Raw genomic sequence first — 21147 nt, 5'->3', positions numbered from 1 at the left:
AGTAGAATTTTTTTTTATCAAAAGAACAGTTTCTGTTACAGTTTAATTATTGAGGTATGCAATCCATTGATATTGCATATAATCGTTTCCTGCAAATAATAGAACTTGGTTAAAAAAAATCATTTGAATTATTATTAGTTAGTTTATTATATGTATACATATATATTTATGTGTTTATATGTGTATATTTGTGTGTAAATATATATGTGCACACACATTTATTTATTTATATATATATATATATATATATATATATACACACACACACACACATATCTTTAGACATGTATATTTATGTACCTCAATGACTATAACTTAAGATTCACTTCAGACTTATCGAGTGAGAGTGCTACATTTCTGAATGTAGTTCTGCATGGTGCTGAATCAACCGGCTGCATACAAGTAGAGTTGTATCGTAAGGAAGTCACTGGAAACACAATTTTGAGAGCAGATTCCTGTCATCCGGGACATTTAAAAAGATCTATACCCAAGGGTCAACTGATTAGTATAAGGAAGAACTGTACCATTTTAAACTCTTATGAAAAATATTCATTAGAGTTTGTTGACAGGCTAACTAAACAACAGTTCAAAGGAGATACATTAATGCACACCAGAGACCATATTGGATAGGTAAACACTACTTAAAAATAAAAATAAGAAGAAGTTAAACACATATTCAAGAAATCGACCACAATATATGCCTAACGCATCATTCTGTTGCAGTACTAGATTTAGCCGTCAATTTGTTGCAATAAGGAAAATAATAGAACAAAACATGGGAATATTAGAACTTGACCCAACAAACTATAGTCTCAAATGGATGCATTTTTATTGCAAGAAAAGCCCCTACCTTAGGTGATAATCTAATAGAATATGTGTATCAGGATAATACAAATCGCCCCAGGGGTCCAAGAGAATGTTGGCTGAGCAGAAAAGGCTCTTTTCGATGTGGTAGAAAACCTTATTTAATGTGTAACTATATGGAAGTAGATGATAGCTTTACATCAACAAACACAGGAAAATCTTACAAGCTCACATTTAGATTGCATTGCTGCTCTAAATACATCATAAATTACATCATATTACATGCAAGATTTGCAATAAACAGTATACAGGTTGCACTAGTAGAATGTCCAAGGATCATATAACATCTTCCTTAACAAGTTTTCCAACTTTTTATCCATGGGCTCTTTAACCCTTTGAGTGCCAAGCACTTTCCCACCTGGGTGCTAATATTTTCTAATTTTTTTTTAATTTTTTAAAATTTTTGAAAAAACATTTAACTTTTTTTTTTACAGACCTCTAAGACTTACACTTTGGGTCTTGGGGATCTGTAGCTGCTTAGATGCCTGAGATACAGGCTTCTAAGCAGCATGCCCCCTCCTCCTATACTTAACATTGTTAAGTAGAAATAAAGTTACGCAGTGACGTCATCACGTTATTGAGCGTGACGTCACCGCACATCACGTGAAGCCCCAGCGATGCCTGTCACTCTACAGGCAACGATCGCTGGGGTAGGACGGTTAGGAGCCCCGAGATCTCCCTCAAGGTGGGAGAGTGCTCATGATGGCTCTGAGCTGTCATTAGCACCAGAGTGAGAAACTCTGTGACGGCTCTGAGCCGTCATTAGCAACAGAGTGAGAAACTCTGACGGCTCAGAGCCGTCATTAGCACTCAAAGGTTTAAAGACAAACTATCCTCAAGGGGCATAGTTGTCCGTTTTGCGAGCGTGGAGATTGCACCATCCACCTTAGGGATGGTACCCCACAGCTCAAGCTGAGAGTCTTCAGCAAAAAGCGCAAATTCTCTATCCTAAACCTAAAGTCAAGGACTCCGACCCAGAAGGGGCCTCCTCCGAAGAGTCGGAGTTGGTCTCGTCATCGCATAATGCCTCTGATATTTCCATAGGCGTAGACAACCCCTGGGCCGGGCCGCCATGATACGCCCTACGCTTGCCCTTAGCAGAACGTGGTAAGGCATGGATCACCTTCGATACCACCGTTTGCAGTTGATCCGCAAAATCTGACGGCCAACGAATCTCTCCCATAGGAGTAATGGTTGGACCCCGGGGCGCTGCATGTGCAATTGAAGATGAATGCAGGGAACGCACCTCACAGGAACGGGGAACCCTCAGAGGTGGTAGCTCAGTAGTACTAGACATCCGTTTACTTTTCGATGTTGTAACTTTTTACGGCATGTGGAACATAGTTGAGCAGGCTGTTATACCAGAACCTCCTCACAATAAACACAGGAATGAGACCTTGTTAAAGAGGGAGAAACCTCTAACGCATCAGAGTCCTCCATAGCTTGCACTGTTATTACGGACTAGATTAACTTAATAAATAGGCACTTTTATACCTCCAATGGCCGGGGCACTCACCACCTCCTATGACCCGGACTACAGAAACAGTTTCATCTCCTGCGCTGCTGAGCAACAGAGGAAGAGAGATAGCAACACCCGGTCACATGGAATGCCTGACAGGACTGCCCCTGCCTAAGGAGAAAACGCGCCAAAAAAGGGCCGCGCAATACTCCCGTAAGTCACCTGAAAGTTCCACACATTGCCAGAGTCTCATCTCGCACATAACGGAGCAATGACACAATAAACAATATCATATATAAGCCCTCCCTGTTCAATAATCCCCTTTGCAGGAATATTAACCCTTGATTCTTTAAAGATAAAAAGTGTCACACTGTGACCCTGTCTTCCTTGTTATCATTATGTAATAAAAAACTAAATGATCTTAACAGAATCTACGCCATGGAACAGGAACACGGCCCTTCAAGTGTGACAGGTTAGTAGCTTTGCTCCTGACATGGACTTGAGCGTGAAAAGCAGGCAGCAAAACTCATCAACGCCGATTGCTTGTGGAGTTGTTAATATGAGTCGGGATGGTTTCACAGAAAGACTCTCCCTGCATCTCCGGACTCTAACTTTGGCCCAGGCTCTCACTGAGAGGCTGACAGGACTACTTAAAACTCCAGTCCCAATGAGAAGAGTACTATCCTCCATAAGAGACTACTCCTCTGCCATCCTCCTGTGACGAAAGGCAAAGAATGACTGGGGGATAAGGGAAGTGGGGGAGGTATTTAAGCCTTTGGCTAGGGTGTCTTTGCCTCCTCCTGGTGGCCAGGTTCTTAATTCCCAACAGTAATTAATAAAGCCATGGACTCTCCTCCCCTTTAGATGGAAATTAACCTTTCATGAGAGATAGAGCCTGCAATTTTTTTTTTTTAAATCTGTTTATTAAGAATCTGTTTTCAAGTTACACCATAGTGTTCCAACAATCAAAGCATGACAGTTTACTAACAAGTATGCTAGTCAAATGTAAAGATTCTACATTTTTTAGTTTAACCCCATGCCATTGTGAACTTTCCAAAATAAAAAAATCAGCTGTTGTATCTCAACTTCTGTTCAGTTTCTACTCAGATACCCAGATGAAATAAAAGCTGAGTTTATACATTTATATATACATAACGTTTATACATACATAAAGCTAAGTTTATACTAGCGCTGCGGAATCTGTTGGCGCTCTACAAATGTCTTCAGACAGTTCCTAACTTCCGATATACTTGGGATCGTTTTCCATTTTTTTAAAGATTAAGTACAGGTAGCTTTCAGTTTACGCCGGGGTTAGGTTCCAGAAGGAATGGTTGTAAATCGAAACCGTTGTAAATTGAAACCCAGTTTATAATGTAAGTCAATGGGAAGTGAAGGAGATAGGTTCCAGGCCCCTCTCAAAATTGTCATAAGTAACACCTAATACATTATTTTAAAAGCTTTGAAATGAAGACTTTAAAGGGACAGTATACAGTAAAATAGTTTTTCCCTTAATGTGTTTACAATTGCTTTTTTTACCAACTGCAGAGTAAAAAATGTATGAAAACTAGCTTTTTAAGGTTTATTTCTGTATATTAAAGCTCTGATTTTGTGTTTTGAAGCCACAGCCTAATAAAATAGGTTGAGCTTGTAGGTATAATCAGATCTCATTACATTGTGCACATATACCTGCTTCTTTATCTTATATCTGTCCTTAAAACAATCACTAATACTTTGAGAGAACAATGGAAAATCAATATTTTATTACCTTATCTCTGCTTTATCACACTGGGAGTGTAATTTCTTCTGCTGGCTGTGTTTACAAAACTTATCTATAGCTGGGACCTGCGGCCACAAACTTTCAGAATAGGTGGGGATACCACATGCTAAATTAACAATTTCAAATGCCTATATAAGGGTAAAGGAGCTACTTGTAAACAATTTAATACACTCCAGCAGGTAAAGTGGATCATTGGGAACAAATTAAAGGGGAGACATTTTTTGAGTAAACTGTCCCTTTAAATGCTAGACATCATTATAAACCTAATAAAATAATCACACAACACAGACTTCACTTGCATTTTTCTGCAAACAGTTCTTTCTATGCATTCCAATCTGGACTGAGTTATAGACAGGAAGACCTTGTTCCTTTGAAAGCTGCTCGATAGCTCAGGTCTGGTTAAACTGATTAATTTCAGCTTGCTTGGCTTTGCTGCGACACAAGCGGACAGCTCCACCTACTGGCTATTTTAATAAATGCACTGCTTCTCAATGCTTTTCAATAGCAGTCACATGACTGGAAAAAAAAGGTTGTTATTCTGAAACGGTGTAAATTGAACCGTTGTAAAACGAGGGCCACTTGTATCTAGCTGCTAAAAAAGAAAGGATTATTAATGTATCTTTGTTCCTCAGAAAAAGTATAATCTGGTACAGTGATAGAACCAGAGGGGAGATCTTCAGTGAGTTGTTTAGCCAGAATTCTAATTTAAACCAAAAATGTCTTATTTTTGGACATTGCCATAAAAACAGAATTTATGTTTACCTGATAAATTACTTTCTCCAACGGTGTGTCCGGTCCACGGCGTCATCCTTACTTGTGGGATATTCTCTTCCCCAACAGGAAATGGCAAAGAGCCCAGCAAAGCTGGTCACATGATCCCTCCTAGGCTCCGCCTACCCCAGTCATTCGACCGACGTTAAGGAGGAATATTTGCATAGGAGAAACCATATGATACCGTGGTGACTGTAGTTAAAGAAAATAAATTATCAGACCTGATTAAAAAACCAGGGCGGGCCGTGGACCGGACACACCGTTGGAGAAAGTAATTTATCAGGTAAACATAAATTCTGTTTTCTCCAACATAGGTGTGTCCGGTCCACGGCGTCATCCTTACTTGTGGGAACCAATACCAAAGCTTTAGGACACGGATGAAGGGAGGGAGCAAATAAGGTCACCTAAATGGAAGGCACCACGGCTTGCAAAACCTTTCTCCCAAAAATAGCCTCAGAAGAAGCAAAAGTATCAAACTTGTAAAATTTGGTAAAAGTGTGCAGTGAAGACCAAGTCGCTGCCCTACATATCTGATCAACAGAAGCCTCGTTCTTGAAGGCCCATGTGGAAGCCACAGCCCTAGTGGAATGAGCTGTGATTCTTTCAGGAGGCTGCCGTCCGGCAGTCACATAAGCCAATCTGATGATGCTTTTAATCCAAAAAGAGAGAGAGGTAGAAGTTGCTTTTTGACCTCTCCTTTTACCAGAATAAACAACAAACAAGGAAGATGTTTGTCTAAAATCCTTTGTAGCATCTAAATAGAATTTTAGAGCGCGAACAACATCCAAATTGTGCAACAAACGTTCCTTCTTCGAAACTGGTTTCGGACACAAAGAAGGCACGACTATCTCCTGGTTAATGTTTTTGTTAGAAACAACTTTTGGAAGAAAACCAGGTTTAGTACGTAAAACCACCTTATCTGCATGGACCACCAGATAAGGAGGAGAACACTGCAGAGCAGATAATTCTGAAACTCTTCTAGCAGAAGAAATTGCAACCAAAAACAAAACTTTCCAAGATAATAACTTAATATCAACGGAATGTAAGGGTTCAAACGGAACCCCCTGAAGAACTGAAAGAACTAAGTTGAGACTCCAAGGAGGAGTCAAAGGTTTGTAAACAGGCTTGATTCTAACCAGAGCCTGAACAAAGGCTTGAACATCTGGCACAGCTGCCAGCTTTTTGTGAAGTAACACAGACAAGGCAGAAATCTGTCCCTTCAAGGAACTTGCAGATAATCCTTTCTCCAATCCTTCTTGAAGAAAGGATAGAATCTTAGGAATCTTTACCTTGTCCCAAGGGAATCCTTTAGATTCACACCAACAGATATATTTTTTCCATATTTTGTGGTAAATTTTTCTAGTTACAGGCTTTCTGGCCTGAACAAGAGTATCAATAACAGAATCTGAGAACCCTCGTTTTGATAAGATCAAGCGTTCAATCTCCAAGCAGTCAGCTGGAGTGAGACCAGATTCGGATGTTCGAACGGACCTTGAACAAGAAGGTCTCGTCTCAAAGGTAGCTTCCATGGTGGAGCCGATGACATATTCACCAGATCTGCATACCAAGTCCTGCGTGGCCACGCAGGAGCTATCAAGATCACCGACGCCCTCTCCTGATTGATCCTGGCTACCAGCCTGGGGATGAGAGGAAACGGCAGGAATACATAAGCTAGTTTGAAGGTCCAAGGTGCTACTAGTGCATCTACTAGAGTCGCCTTGGGATCCCTGGATCTGGACCCGTAGCAAGGAACCTTGAAGTTCTGACGAGAGGCCATCAGATCCATGTCTGGAATGCCCCACAGTTGAGTAATTTGGGCAAAGATTTCCGGATGGAGTTCCCACTCCCCCGGATGTAATGTCTGACGACTCAGAAAATCCGCTTCCCAATTTTCCACTCCTGGGATGTGGATTGCAGACAGGTGGCAGGAGTGAGTCTCCGCCCATTGAATGATTTTGGTCACTTCTTCCATCGCCAGGGAACTCCTTGTTCCCCCCTGATGGTTGATGTACGCAACAGTCGTCATGTTGTCTGATTGAAACCGTATGAACTTGGCCTTTGCTAGCTGAGGCCAAGCCTTGAGAGCATTGAATATCGCTCTCAGTTCCAGAATATTTATCGGTAGAAGAGATTCTTCCCGAGACCAAAGACCCTGAGCTTTCAGGGGTCCCCAGACCGCGCCCCAGCCCATCAGACTGGCGTCGGTCGTGACAATGACCCACTCTGGTCTGCGGAAGGTCATCCCTTGTGACAGGTTGTCCAGGGACAGCCACCAACGGAGTGAGTCTCTGGTCCTCTGATTTACTTGTATCTTCGGAGACAAGTCTGTATAGTCCCCATTCCACTGACTGAGCATGCACAGTTGTAATGGTCTTAGATGAATGCGCGCAAAAGGAACTATGTCCATTGCCGCTACCATCAAACCTATTACTTCCATGCACTGCGCTATGGAAGGAAGAGGAACGGAATGAAGTGTTTGACAAGAGTTTAGAAGTTTTGTTTTTCTGGCCTCTGTCAGGAAAATCCTCATTTCTAAGGAGTCTATTATTGTTCCCAAGAAGGGAACCCTTGTCGACGGAGATAGAGAACTCTTTTCCACGTTCACTTTCCATCCGTGAGATCTGAGAAAGGCCAGGACTATGTCCGTGTGAGCCTTTGCTTGAGGAAGGGACGACGCTTGAATCAGAATGTCGTCCAAGTAAGGAACTACTGCAATGCCCCTTGGTCTTAGTACCGCTAGAAGGGACCCTAGTACCTTTGTGAAAATCCTTGGAGCAGTGGCTAATCCGAAAGGAAGCGCCACGAACTGGTAATGCTTGTCCAGGAATGCGAACCTTAGGAACCGATGATGTTCCTTGTGGATAGGAATATGTAGATACGCATCCTTTAAATCCACCGTGGTCATGAATTGACCTTCCTGGATGGAAGGAAGAATTGTTCGAATGGTTTCCATTTTGAACGATGGAACCTTGAGAAACTTGTTTAAGATCTTGAGATCTAAGATTGGTCTGAACGTTCCCTCTTTTTTGGGAACTATGAACAGATTGGAGTAGAACCCCATCCCTTGTTCTCCTAATGGAACAGGATGAATCACTCCCATTTTTAACAGGTCTTCTACACAATGTAAGAATGCCTGTCTCTTTATGTGGTCTGAAGACAATTGAGACCTGTGGAACCTCCCCCTTGGGGGAAGCCCCTTGAATTCCAGAAGATAACCTTGGGAGACTATTTCTAGTGCCCAAGGATCCAGAACATCTCTTGCCCAAGCCTGAGCGAAGAGAGAGAGTCTGCCCCCCACCAGATCCGGTCCCGGATCGGGGGCCAACATTTCATGCTGTCTTGGTAGCAGTGGCAGGTTTCTTGGCCTGCTTTCCCTTGTTCCAGCCTTGCATTGGTCTCCAGGCTGGCTTGGCTTGAGAAGTATTACCCTCCTGCTTAGAGGACGTAGCACTTGGGGCTGGTCCGTTTCTACGAAAGGGACGAAAATTAGGTTTATTTTTGGCCTTGAAAGACCTATCCTGAGGAAGGGCGTGGCCCTTACCCCCAGTGATATCAGAGATAATCTCTTTCAAGTCAGGGCCAAACAGCGTTTTCCCCTTGAAAGGAATGTTAAGTAGTTTGTTCTTGGAAGACGCATCCGCTGACCAAGATTTCAACCAAAGCGCTCTGCGCGCCACAATAGCAAACCCAGAATTTTTCGCCGCTAACCTAGCCAATTGCAAAGTGGCGTCTAGGGTGAAAGAATTAGCCAATTTGAGAGCACGGATTCTGTCCATAATCTCCTCATAAGGAGGAGAATCACTATCGATCGCCTTTACTAGCTCATCGAACCAGAAACACGCGGCTGTAGTGACAGGGACAATGCATGAAATTGGTTGTAGAAGGTAACCTTGCTGAACAAACATCTTTTTAAGCAAACCTTCTAATTTTTTATCCATAGGATCTTTGAAAGCACAACTATCTTCTATGGGTATAGTGGTGCGTTTGTTTAAAGTAGAAACCGCTCCCTCGACCTTGGGGACTGTCTGCCATAAGTCCTTTCTGGGGTCGACCATAGGAAACAATTTTTTAAATATGGGGGGAGGGACGAAAGGTATACCGGGCCTTTCCCATTCTTTATTTACAATGTCCGCCACCCGCTTGGGTATAGGAAAAGCTTCTGGGAGCCCCGGGACCTCTAGGAACTTGTCCATTTTACATAGTTTCTCTGGGATGATCAAATTCTCACAATCATCCAGAGTGGATAATACCTCCTTAAGCAGAGCGCGGAGATGTTCCAACTTAAATTTAAATGTAATCACATCGGGTTCAGCTTGTTGAGAAATTTTCCCTGAATCTGAAATTTCTCCCTCAGACAAAACCTCCCTGGCCCCCTCAGACTGGTGTAGGGGCATTTCAGAACCATTATCATCAGCGTCCTCATGCTCTTCAGTATCTAAAACAGAGCAGTCGCGCTTACGCTGATAAGTGGGCATTTTGGCTAAAATGTTTTTGATAGAATTATCCATTACAGCCGTTAATTGTTGCATAGTAAGGAGTATTGGCGCGCTAGATGTACTAGGGGCCTCCTGAGTGGGCAAGACTGGTGTAGACGAAGGAGGGAATGATGCAGTACCATGCTTACTCCCCTCACTTGAGGAATCATCTTGGGCATCATTTTCAGTGTCACATAAATCACATCTATTTAAATGAGAAGGAACCTTGGCTTCCCCACATTCAGAACACAGTCTATCTGGTAGTTCAGACATGTTAAACAGGCATAAACTTGATAACAAAGTACAAAAAACGTTTTAAAATAAAACCGTTACTGTCACTTTAAATTTTAAACTGAACACACTTTATTACTGCAATTGCGAAAAAGTATGAAGGAATTGTTCAAAATTCACCAAAATTTCACCACAGTGTCTTAAAGCCTTAAAAGTATTGCACACCAAATTTGGAAGCTTTAACCCTTAAAATAACGGAACCGGAGCCGTTTTTATCTTTAACCCCTTTACAGTCCCTGGTATCTGCTTTGCTGAGACCCAACCAAGCCCAAAGGGGAATACGATACCAAATGACGCCTTCAGAAAGTCTTTTCTATGTATCAGAGCTCCTCACACATGCGACTGCATGTCATGCTTCTCAAAAACAAGTGCGCAATACCGGCGCGAAAATGAGGCTCTGCCTATGATTAGGGAAAGCCCCTAGAGAATAAGGTGTCTAAAACAGTGCCTGCCGATATTATTTTACAAAAATACCCAGATTAAATGATTCCTCAAGGCTAAATATGTGTATATATGAATCGATTTAGCCCAGAAAATGTCTACAGTCTTAATAAGCCCTTGTGAAGCCCTTATTTACTGTCTGAATAAAATGGCTTACCGGATCCCATAGGGAAAATGACAGCTTCCAGCATTACATCGTCTTGTTAGAATGTGTCATACCTCAAGCAGCAAAAGACTGCTCACTGTTCCCCCAACTGAAGTTAATTCCTCTCAACAGTCCTGTGTGGAACAGCCATGGATTTTAGTAACGGTTGCTAAAATCATTTTCCTCTTACAAACAGAAATCTTCATCTCTTTTCTGTTTCAGAGTAAATAGTACATACCAGCACTATTTTAAAATAAACTCTTGATTGAATAATAAAAACTACAGTTAAACACTAAAAAACTCTAAGCCATCTCCGTGGAGATGTTGCCTGTACAACGGCAAAGAGAATGACTGGGGTAGGCGGAGCCTAGGAGGGATCATGTGACCAGCTTTGCTGGGCTCTTTGCCATTTCCTGTTGGGGAAGAGAATATCCCACAAGTAAGGATGACGCCGTGGACCGGACACACCTATGTTGGAGAAATATGTATCAAATCAGCTGCAGGAAATAAACATTTGGGACATTTATTAAAGCTTAGATAATAGAGTTTGGAGCCTTTTTCAGGGGTGAAATATGCTTTGTGTATAAGTTTAACATGTGTTTCTCTCCAAGTAGCCGAGAGTGTGGCCTGTGTTTTGCAACCTAATTTGTAGCTTTGTTATACAATGTTGCAAAACATTGCTGCCATAGAGTATTAAAGACACGTGCACACTCCTGAGCTCTTATGAGCCTACCTAGTTTTACTTCTCAATAAAAGATACCAAGAGAATGAAGAATAATTGATAAAAGAAGCAAATTGGAAAGTTTTTTTTAAATTGCAGGCTCTATCTGAAAGATAGAAGTGTCCAGCAGTTTAAAGGGACATTATACACTAGATTTTTCTTTGCATAAATGTTTTGTAGATGATCCATTTATATAGCCTATACAGCTTTTTGTTTTTTTTTTAAAAAATGAATAGTTTTGCTTATTTTTAAATAACATTGCTCTGATTTCCAGATTCCTAACCAAGCCCAAAGTCTTAGGAGAATACCGACGTATACCTACTCCAGCTTGCTTCTGTTTGTGTAAAGGGTCTTTTCATATGCAAAGGAAGGGGGAGGGGGAGTGTCTTATTTCCCACTTACAGTGGGTGTTCCAGTAACCTTTTAAACAGAGCTAAACTGGAAGCTTCTAAGTAAGTTTTTAAAAGGTTTTATACTGGATTTTTATATCAGTATCTGTGCATATTATTCTTTATAGTAGTGTCTATTACATGCAGTTATATGAAAATGAGTGTATACGGTCTTTTTAACATAATTTTAAACTATTTTTTAGAGAAAACATTCCCCACATTACCAAGCAGTTTATATGTGTAGATCACACAAACATTTTCAAGGTAGGACCCATAAACCATCATAATGTTTATTGTAACTGTATGCAACAATGTGTCCTCACCAGCAGTGTATTGCACCAATCCTCCGTCCATGTGCGCACCCTGCTCCAGCCGGCATTCAAGACACACAGCTTCTCTTCCAGGATGGTGTCACTACCCTCCACCAAGCACTGCAGTGCCGCACTGCTCTCAGTCACACTGTTCAGATCCGCTTTTCTCCTCTCCAGTTCTTTCAAAATGTTCTACAGAAAACAAGTCAGAGTATTTAGAGTGCAGTGACAAATCACTAAAACACTTTATTTATTTATTTATTTAAAGCTGCCTAAAATTAAAGAGCAATAATACCCACATGTTGAAACACTTGAAAGTGATGCAGTATAGCTGTAAAAAGATGAATAAAAAATATAAAATCACCTGAACATCTCTATGTAAAAATGAAAGATATTTTACCTCAAAAGTTCCTCATTAGCCACATCCCATTGTAAAGGACTTCTAAGCAGCAAATCAGTATGTCTGTCCCGGGACAGCTAAGGGGTTGAGCCTCGTGCACTCATGTTATTTCCCTATTCAGTTTAAAGGAAGTTTACTATGAAATCTCATGAGAGTTAAGTCAAATCTCATGAGATAACAGTAAAAGAGTTCATGACCTCAGCACTGTTGATGCTGATTGGCTGCAGTTCATTGCTTCATTGTTTTTATTTTTTTTTACCTGCAGCTGGGCAGCAGCTGAGTATAACTTTTTACACAGCACTTACTCTGCTGAGCTGAGGAAATTGTGAGGTAAAATATCTTCCTTTTTAACATAGAGATGCTCAGGTGATATTTTCCTGTCAGCTTTTTACAGTTAGACTGCATCAGTTTCAAGTGATTTAGCATATGAGTAGTATGTGCCTTTAAAGACTGGCTGATAACGATGCATTTTTATACAGTAGGGTGCAGCATCTATCAGTAAAAAAAAAAAGAGTGAACTTATGTTCTGGAAGAACAGGTCAAACAAACAAAGAAACAGAAGTAAAACCTTTTGTATATATATATATATATGTATTTATGTTCTGCTGTTTTCTTACGATATAAAGTGCTTCTGTAATAATAGTAGTGTCATACGTTACATGCACTAAGAGTAACCTATACTTTGCTTTATTGATAAAGGTCTTCTCGCAAGTGTACGGCTTTTTTTCCCCAAGGATGATCGTTGGGAAATAAAAGCAATACAGATCATGCATTGCCAAATCCTCAAAACCAGTGGGGCCACAGCTTCTAACTTTTTGCCCTGTCTTAGTTATAGTTAGATATCTTAGTTACAGATACAGTCTCGAAATCAGTTTCATAATTCAGATAAAGTATGCAATTTAAAACAACTTTCAAAAATGCTTCCATTATCAAAACATGCACATTATATTTATATGCACACTCCTACTGAGCATGTGCAAAAGTATACAGTATAAACATTTTGTGATTGGCTGACGGCTGTCACATGATACGGAAAAGGAAAAATGGATTAACTTTGAAATGTGCCAGAAAATGTTTTGCTATAGAGTTCAAATTGAAAGTAAGTACTATTGCATCGTTGTTTTATTGTGTGTGGTAGTTATTCCATTATGCTGTATTTAGTGATCCACAAGTTTGCACAGCAAGATGCTGGCTTGCATAGGCTTTCAAACTCTTAAAAGTTCTTTTTCTTTGCAAGGGTTACATTTTTCTTAAGCATTTGTGCAAAAATAAAATGCTCTTCTACAGTATGAGAGCATTTTATTAAATCGTTATGTCTCTTTAAATGTGCTCTACATATTCACAGCATGATGGTTGAATCACATTCATGATTGAAATACAGCATGCAACTTTAAAAAAAAAAAACAAAAAAAAAAAAAAACAACACACTTTTCCAATTTATTTCTATTATGAAAATGTGCACACTTTCTGTGACATTCGGTCTTACTAAGCATGTGCAAGAGTTCACTGTATATACATTTCGTTATTGGCTAATGGCTGTCACATGATACAGGGGGTGTTGAAATGGAAATAACTTTGAAATTTGTCAGAAACAAAATCTACTACTCTATACATTGTCTTTTTATGATGCATTTGCCGATTATGCCATTTTAAACAACTTTCAAATTTACTTTTTTCATTAAATTTGCTTTGTTCTCTTGCTATTCTTTGTTGGAAGCTAAACCTAGAAGGCTCATATGCCGATGTCTGAGCCCTTGAAGGCTGCCTTTTATCTCAGTGCATTTTGACAGTTTTTCCCAGCTAGACAGCGCTATTTCATGTGTACCATATAGATAACGGTCCTCACTCATGTGGAGTTATTTAGAAGTCAGCACTGATTGGCTAAAATGCAAGTCTGTCAAAAGAACTCAAATAAGGGGGCAGTCTGCAGAGGCTTAGATACAAGGTAATCACAGAGGTAAAAAGTATATTAATATAACTGAGTTATGCACAACTGGTGAATGGTAAATAAAGGGATTATCTTTCTTCTTAAACAATAACAAATGTGGATTAGACTGTCCTTTTAAAGTGACATTAAACACTAAAAAAAGATATCTACATGTTATTCTCAGACTATTTTTTTCTTTAAATGCTTCATTGTATCTAGCATTTATTTAAAGTTTTATTAGCTGTTTAAATATAGACAAAATAAATTTAATGTTTTAGTGTCTATAAAACAATGGGAGCTGCCATGCTGTAACTTAGGTTACCTTCTCTACTGTGGCCAATAAGAGACAGTTATAAATAGGTCACTAGAGGGTGCAGCCAATGGCTGTGTAGAATATAACACAACACATGTTCTACACTTCCATTTCTAACAGGAACTGAAAAGCTCACAATTTCATAATGGAATTGCAGGAAAAGGGGACAAAATAAACAATAAAAGTATATTGCAGACTTCTTTTTATATATGTGAATTATTTTATATTACCAACTCAAAGTGTATAAGGTCCCTTTAAAGGGACAGTCTAGTCAAAAATAAATGTTCATGATTCAGATAGGGCATGTAATTTTAAACAACTTTCCAATTTACTTTTGTCATCAAGTTTGCTTTGCTCTCTTGGGCCTAGATTTAGAGTTTGGCGTTAGCCGTCAAAACCAGCGTTAGAGGCTCCTAACGCTGGTTTTGGGCTACCGCTGGTATTTAGAGTCGTGTAGGTAAGGGTCTAACGCTCACTTTCCAGCCGCGACTTCTCCATACCGCAGATCCCCTTACGTCAATTGCGTATCCTATCTTTTCAATGGGATCTTTCTAACGCCGGTATTTAGAGTCGTGGCTGAAGTGAGCGTTAGAAATCTAACAACAAAACTCCAGCCGCAGCAAAAAGCTAGGAGTTAAGAGCTTTCTGGGCTAACGCAGGTTCATAAAGCTCTTAACTACTGTGCTCTAAAGTACACTAACACCCATAAACTACCTATGTACCCTTAAACCGAGGTCCCCCCACATCGCCGCCACTCTCTTAAAAAAATTTAACCCCTAATCTGCCGACCGCACACCGCCGCCACCTACGTTATCCCTATGTACCCCTAATCTGCTGCCTCTAACACCGCTGACCCCTATATTATATTTATTAACCCCTAATCTGCCGCCCCCAACGTAGCCTCCACCTACCTACACTTATTAACCCCTAATCTGCCGACCGGACCTCTCCGCTACTATAATAAATGTATTAACCCCTAATCCGCCTCATTCCCGCCTCAATAACCCTATAATAAATAGTATTAACCCCTAATCTTCCCTCCCTAACATCGCCGACACCTAACTTCAAGCATTAACCCCTAATCTGCCGACCGGACCTAATAAATTTTTTAACCCCTAAAGATAATTCTAACCCTAACCCTAACACCCCTCTAAGTTAAATATAATTTAAATCTAACGAAATAAATTAACTCTTATTAAATAAATTATTCCTATTTAAAGCTAAATACTTACCTGTAAAATAAACCCTAATATAGCTACAATATAAATTATAATTATATTGTAGCTATTTTAGGATTAATATTTATTTTACAGGCAACTTTGTAATTATTTTAACCAGGTACAATAGCTATTAAATAGTTAATAACTATTTAATAGTTACCTAGTTAAAATAATTACAAAATTACCTGTAAAATAAATCCTAACCTAAGTTACAATTAAACCTAACACTACACTATCAATAAATTAATTAAATAAAATACCTACAATTATCTACAATTAAACCTAACACTACACTATCAATAAATTAATTAAATACAATACCTACAAATAAATACAATTAAATAAACTAACTAAAGTACAAAAAAACATAATTTATGCTTACCTGATAAATTCCTTTCTTCTGTTGTGTGATCAGTCCACGGGTCATCATTACTTCTGGGATATAACTCCTCCCCAACAGGAAATGCAAGAGGATTCACCCAGCAGAGCTGCATATAGCTCCTCCCCTCTACGTCAGTCCCAGTCATTCGACCAAGAAACAACGAGAAAGGAGTAACCAAGGGTGAAGTGGTGACTGGAGTATAATTTAAAAGATATTTACCTGCCTTAAAACAGGGCGGGCCGTGGACTGATCACACAACAGAAGAAAGGAATTTATCAGGTAAGCATAAATTATGTTTTCTTCTGTTATGTGTGATCAGTCCACGGGTCATCATTACTTCTGGGATACCAATACCAAAGCAAAAGTACACGGATGACGGGAGGGATAGGCAGGCTCATTATACAGAAGGAACCACTGCCTGAAGAACCTTTCTCCCAAAAATAGCCTCCGAAGAAGCAAAAGTGTCAAATTTGTAAAATTTGGAAAAAGTATGAAGCGAAGACCAAGTTGCAGCCTTGCAAATCTGTTCAACAGAGGCCTCATTCTTAAAGGCCCAAGTGGAAGCCACAGCTCTAGTGGAGTGAGCTGTAATTCTTTCAGGAGGCTGCTGTCCAGCAGTCTCATAGGCTAAACGTATTATGCTACGAAGCCAAAAAGAGAGAGAGGTAGCAGAAGCTTTTTGACCTCTCCTCTGTCCAGAGTAAACGACAAACAAGGAAGAAGTTTGGCGAAAATCTTTAGTTGCCTGCAAGTAGAACTTGAGGGCACGAACTACATCCAGATTGTGTAAAAGACGTTCCTTCTTTGAAGAAGGATTTGGACACAAGGATGGGACAACAATCTCTTGATTGATGTTCCTGTTAGTGACTACCTTAGGTAAGAACCCAGGTTTAGTACGCAGAACTACCTTGTCTGAGTGAAAAATCAGATAAGGGGAATCACAATGTAAGGCTGATAACTCAGAGACTCTTCGAGCCGAGGAAATAGCCATTAAAAACAGAACTTTCCAAGATAACATTTTTATATCAATGGAATGAAGGGGTTCAAACGGAACACCCTGTAAAACGTTAAGAACTAAGTTTAAACTCCATGGTGGAGCAACAGCTTTAAACACAGGCTTGATCCTAGCTAAAGCCTGACAAAAGGACTGGACGTCTGGATTTTCTGACAGACGTCTGTGTAACAAGATGGACAGAGCTGAAATCTGTCCCTTTAATGAACTAGCTGATAAACCCTTTTCTAAACCTTCTTGTAGAAAAGACAATATCCTAGCGATCCTAACCTTACTCCAGGAGTAACCTTTGGATTCGCACCAGTATAGGTATTTCCGCCATATTTTATGGTAAATCCTTCTGGTAACAGGCTTCCTAGCCTGAATCAGGGTATCAATAACCGACTCAGAAAAACCACGTTTTGATAAAATCAAGCGTTCAATTTCCAAGCAGTCAGCTTCAGAGAAGTTAGATTTTGATGTTTGAATGGACCCTGTATCAGAAGGTCCTGTCTCAGAGGTAGAGACCAAGGCGGACAGGATGACATGTCCACTAGATCTGCATACCAAGTCCTGCGTGGCCAAGCAGGTGCTATTAGAATTACTGATGCTCTCTCCTGTTTGATTTTGGCAATCAATCGAGGAAGCAGCGGGAAGGGTGGAAACACATAAGCCATCCTGAAGTTCCAAGGTGCTGTCAAAGCATCTATCAGAACTGCTCCCGGATCCCTGGATCTGGACCCGTAGCGAGGAAGTTTGGCGTTCTGGCGAGACGCCATGAGATCTATCTCTGGTTTGCCCCAACGTCGAAGTATTTGGGCAAAGACCTCCGGATGAAGTTCCCACTCCCCCGGATGAAGAGTCTGGCGACTCAAGAAATCCGCCTCCCAGTTCTCCACTCCCGGGATGTGGATTGCTGACAGGTGGCAAGAGTGAGACTCTGCCCAGCGAATTATCTTTGATACTTCCATCATTGCTAGGGAGCTTCTTGTCCCTCCCTGATGGTTGATGTAAGCTACAGTCGTGATGTTGTCCGACTGAAACCTGATGAACCCCCGAGTTATTAACTGGGGCCAAGCCAGAAGGGCATTGAGAACTGCTCTCAATTCCAGAATGTTTATTGGAAGGAGACTCTCCTCCTGATTCCATAGTCCCTGAGCCTTCAGAGAATTCCAGACAGCGCCCCAACCTAGTAGGCTGGCGTCTGTTGTTACAATTGTCCAGTCTGGCCTGCTGAATGGCATTCCCCTGGACAGGTGTGGCCGATGAAGCCACCATAGAAGAGAATTTCTGGTCTCTTGATTCAGATTCAGAGTAGGGGACAAATCTGAGTAATCCCCATTCCACTGACTTAGCATGCATAGTTGCAGCGGTCTGAGGTGTAGGCGTGCAAAAGGTACTATGTCCATTGCCGCTACCATTAAGCCGATCACCTCCATGCATTGAGCTACTGACGGGTGTTGAATGGAATGAAGGACGCGGCATGCATTTTGAAGTTTTGTTAACCTGTCTTCTGTCAGGTAAATCTTCATTTCTACAGAATCTATAAGAGTCCCCAAGAATGGAACTCTTGTGAGAGGAAAGAGAGAACTCTTCTTTTCGTTCACTTTCCATCCATGCGACCTTAGAAATGCCAGAACTAACTCTGTATGAGACTTGGCAGTTTGAAAGCTTGAAGCTTGTATTAGAATGTCGTCTAGGTACGGAGCTACCGAAATCCCTCGCGGTCTTAGTACCGCTAGAAGGGCACCCAGAACCTTTGTGAAGATTCTTGGAGCCGTAGCCAATCCGAATGGAAGAGCTACAAACTGGTAGTGCCTGTCTAAGAAGGCAAACCTTAGATACCGGTGATGATCTTTGTGGATCGGTATGTGAAGGTAAGCATCCTTTAAATCCACTGTGGTCATGTACTGACCCTCTTGGATCATGGGTAAAATAGTCCGAATAGTTTCCATTTTGAACGATGGAACTCTTAGTAATTTGTTTAGAGTCTTTAAATCTAAGATTGGCCTGAAAGTTCCCTCTTTTTTGGGAACCACAAACAGGTTTGAGTAGAACCCTTGTCCTTGTTCCGACCACGGAACCGGATGGATCACTCCCATTGTTAACAGATCTTGTACGCAGCGTAGAAACGCTTCTTTCTTTATCTGGTTTGTTGACAACCTTGACAGATGAAATCTCCCTCTTGGGGGAGATAATTTGAAGTCTAGAAGGTATCCCTGAGATATGATCTCTAGTGCCCAGGGATCCTGAACATCTCTTGCCCAGGCCTGGGCGAAGAGAGAGTCTGCCCCCTACTAGATCCGGTCCCGGATCGGGGGCTCTCGGTTCATGCTGTCTTTGGGGCAGCAGCAGGTTTCCTGGCCTGCTTGCTTTTGTTCCAGGACTGGTTAGGCTTCCAGCCTTGCCTGTAACGAGCAACAGCTCCTTCCTGTTTTGGTGCAGTGGAGGTTGATGCTGCTCCTGTTTTGAAATTCCGAAAGGGACGAAAATTAGACTGTCTAGCCTTAGCTTTGGCCTTGTCTTGAGGTAGGGCGTGGCCCTTACCTCCCGTAATGTCAGCGATAATTTCTTTCAAACCGGGCCCGAATAAGGACTGCCCCTTGAAAGGTATATTAAGTAATTTGGACTTAGAAGTAACATCAGCTGACCAGGATTTTAGCCACAGTGCCCTGCGTGCCTGTATGGCGAATCCTGAGTTCTTAGCCGTAAGTTTGGTTAAATGTACTACGGCCTCCGAAATGAAAGAATTAGCTAGTTTAAGGACTCTAAGCCTGTCCGTAATGTCGTCTAGCGTAGAGGAACTAAGGTTCTCTTCAAGCGACTCAATCCAAAATGCTGCCGCAGCCGTAATCGGCGCGATACATGCAAGGGGTTGTAATATAAAACCTTGTTGAACAAACATTTTCTTAAGGTAACCCTCTAATTTTTTATCCATTGGATCTGAGAAAGCACAGCTATCCTCCACCGGGATAGTGGTACGCTTAGCTAAAGTAGAAACTGCTCCCTCCACCTTGGGGACCGTTTGCCATAAGTCCCGAGTGGTGGCGTCTATTGGAAACATCTTTCTAAATATTGGAGGGGGTGAGAACGGCACACCGGGTCTATCCCACTCCTTAGTAACAATTTCAGTTAGTCTCTTAGGTATAGGAAAAACGTCAGTACTCGCCGGTACCGCAAAGTATTTATCCAACCTACACAGTTTCTCTGGTATTGCAACAGTGTTACAATCGTTGAGAGCTGCTAAGACCTCCCCTAGTAGTACACGGAGGTTCTCCAATTTAAATTTAAAATTTGAAATATCTGAGTCCAATCTGTTTGGATCAGAACCGTCACCCACAGAATGAAGCTCTCCGTCCTCATGCTCTGCGAGCTGTGACGCAGTATCAGACATGGCCCTAGCATTGTCAGCGCACTCTGTTCTCACCCCAGAGTGATCACGCTTGCCTCTTAGTTCAGGTAATTTAGACAAAACTTCAGTCATAACAGTAGCCATATCTTGTAATGTTATCTGTAATGGCCGCCCAGATGTACTAGGCGCCAAAATATCACGCACCTCCCGGGCGGGAGATGCAGGTACTGTCGCGTGAGGCGAGTTAGTCGGCATAACTCTCCCCTCGCTGTTTGGTGAAATTTGTTCACATTGTACAGATTGACTTTTATTTAAAGTAGCATCAATACAGTTAGTACATAAATTTCTATTGGGCTCCACCTTGGCATTGGAACAAATGACACAGATATCTTCCTCTGAGTCAGACATGTTTAACACACTAGCAAAAAACTTACAACTTGGTTATAATCTTTTTTAGCAAAAAACGTACTGTGCCTCAAAGAGGTACTAACGATTAAATGACAGTTGAAATAATGAACTGAAAAACAGTTATTGCATCAAATTTTAAAACAACACAACTTTTAGCAAAGGTTTGTTCCCATTAGTAAAAAACAACACTAATTAAATTTGTACATAAGAAAACAAAACAACGTTTTTTTATACACAGTCACTATAAGAATTCTCACAGCTCTGCTGAGAGAATTTACCTCCCTTCAAAGAAGTTTGAAGACCCCTGAGATCTGTCAGAAATGAACCGGATCATGCAGGACATATAAAAGTAGCTGACTGGAATTTTTTTGATGCGTAGCAAAGAGCGCCAAAAACGGCCCCTCCCTCTCCCACACAGCAGTGAAGAGAAACGAAACTGTCACAATTAAAGCAAAAAACTGCCAAGTGGAAAATAATGCCCAAACATTTATTCACACAGTACCTCAGCAA

At 41.0% G+C, this 21147-nt stretch overlaps 1 protein-coding gene across 5 annotated transcripts in view; it reads right to left on the bottom strand.

Moving 5' to 3' along the window:
* Nucleotides 1–21147, bottom strand: part of UTRN (utrophin) — a 1395536-nt gene that overhangs the window by 921410 nt on the left and 452979 nt on the right. For all 5 annotated transcript variants that reach the window (XM_053711837.1, XM_053711835.1, XM_053711836.1 and 2 more), the window contains one exon: nt 11657–11836. In XM_053711837.1, coding sequence (XP_053567812.1) covers nt 11657–11836 — 180 coding nt within the window. The remainder of the gene's footprint in view (nt 1–11656; nt 11837–21147) is intronic.

The sequence above is a fragment of the Bombina bombina genome, chromosome 4 (genome assembly GCF_027579735.1).
Source record: "Bombina bombina isolate aBomBom1 chromosome 4, aBomBom1.pri, whole genome shotgun sequence".
NCBI classification, from domain to species: domain Eukaryota; kingdom Metazoa; phylum Chordata; class Amphibia; order Anura; family Bombinatoridae; genus Bombina; species Bombina bombina.
Note: the sequence above shows the minus strand (reverse complement) of the source record. Positions and strands in the feature narration are given on the sequence as shown.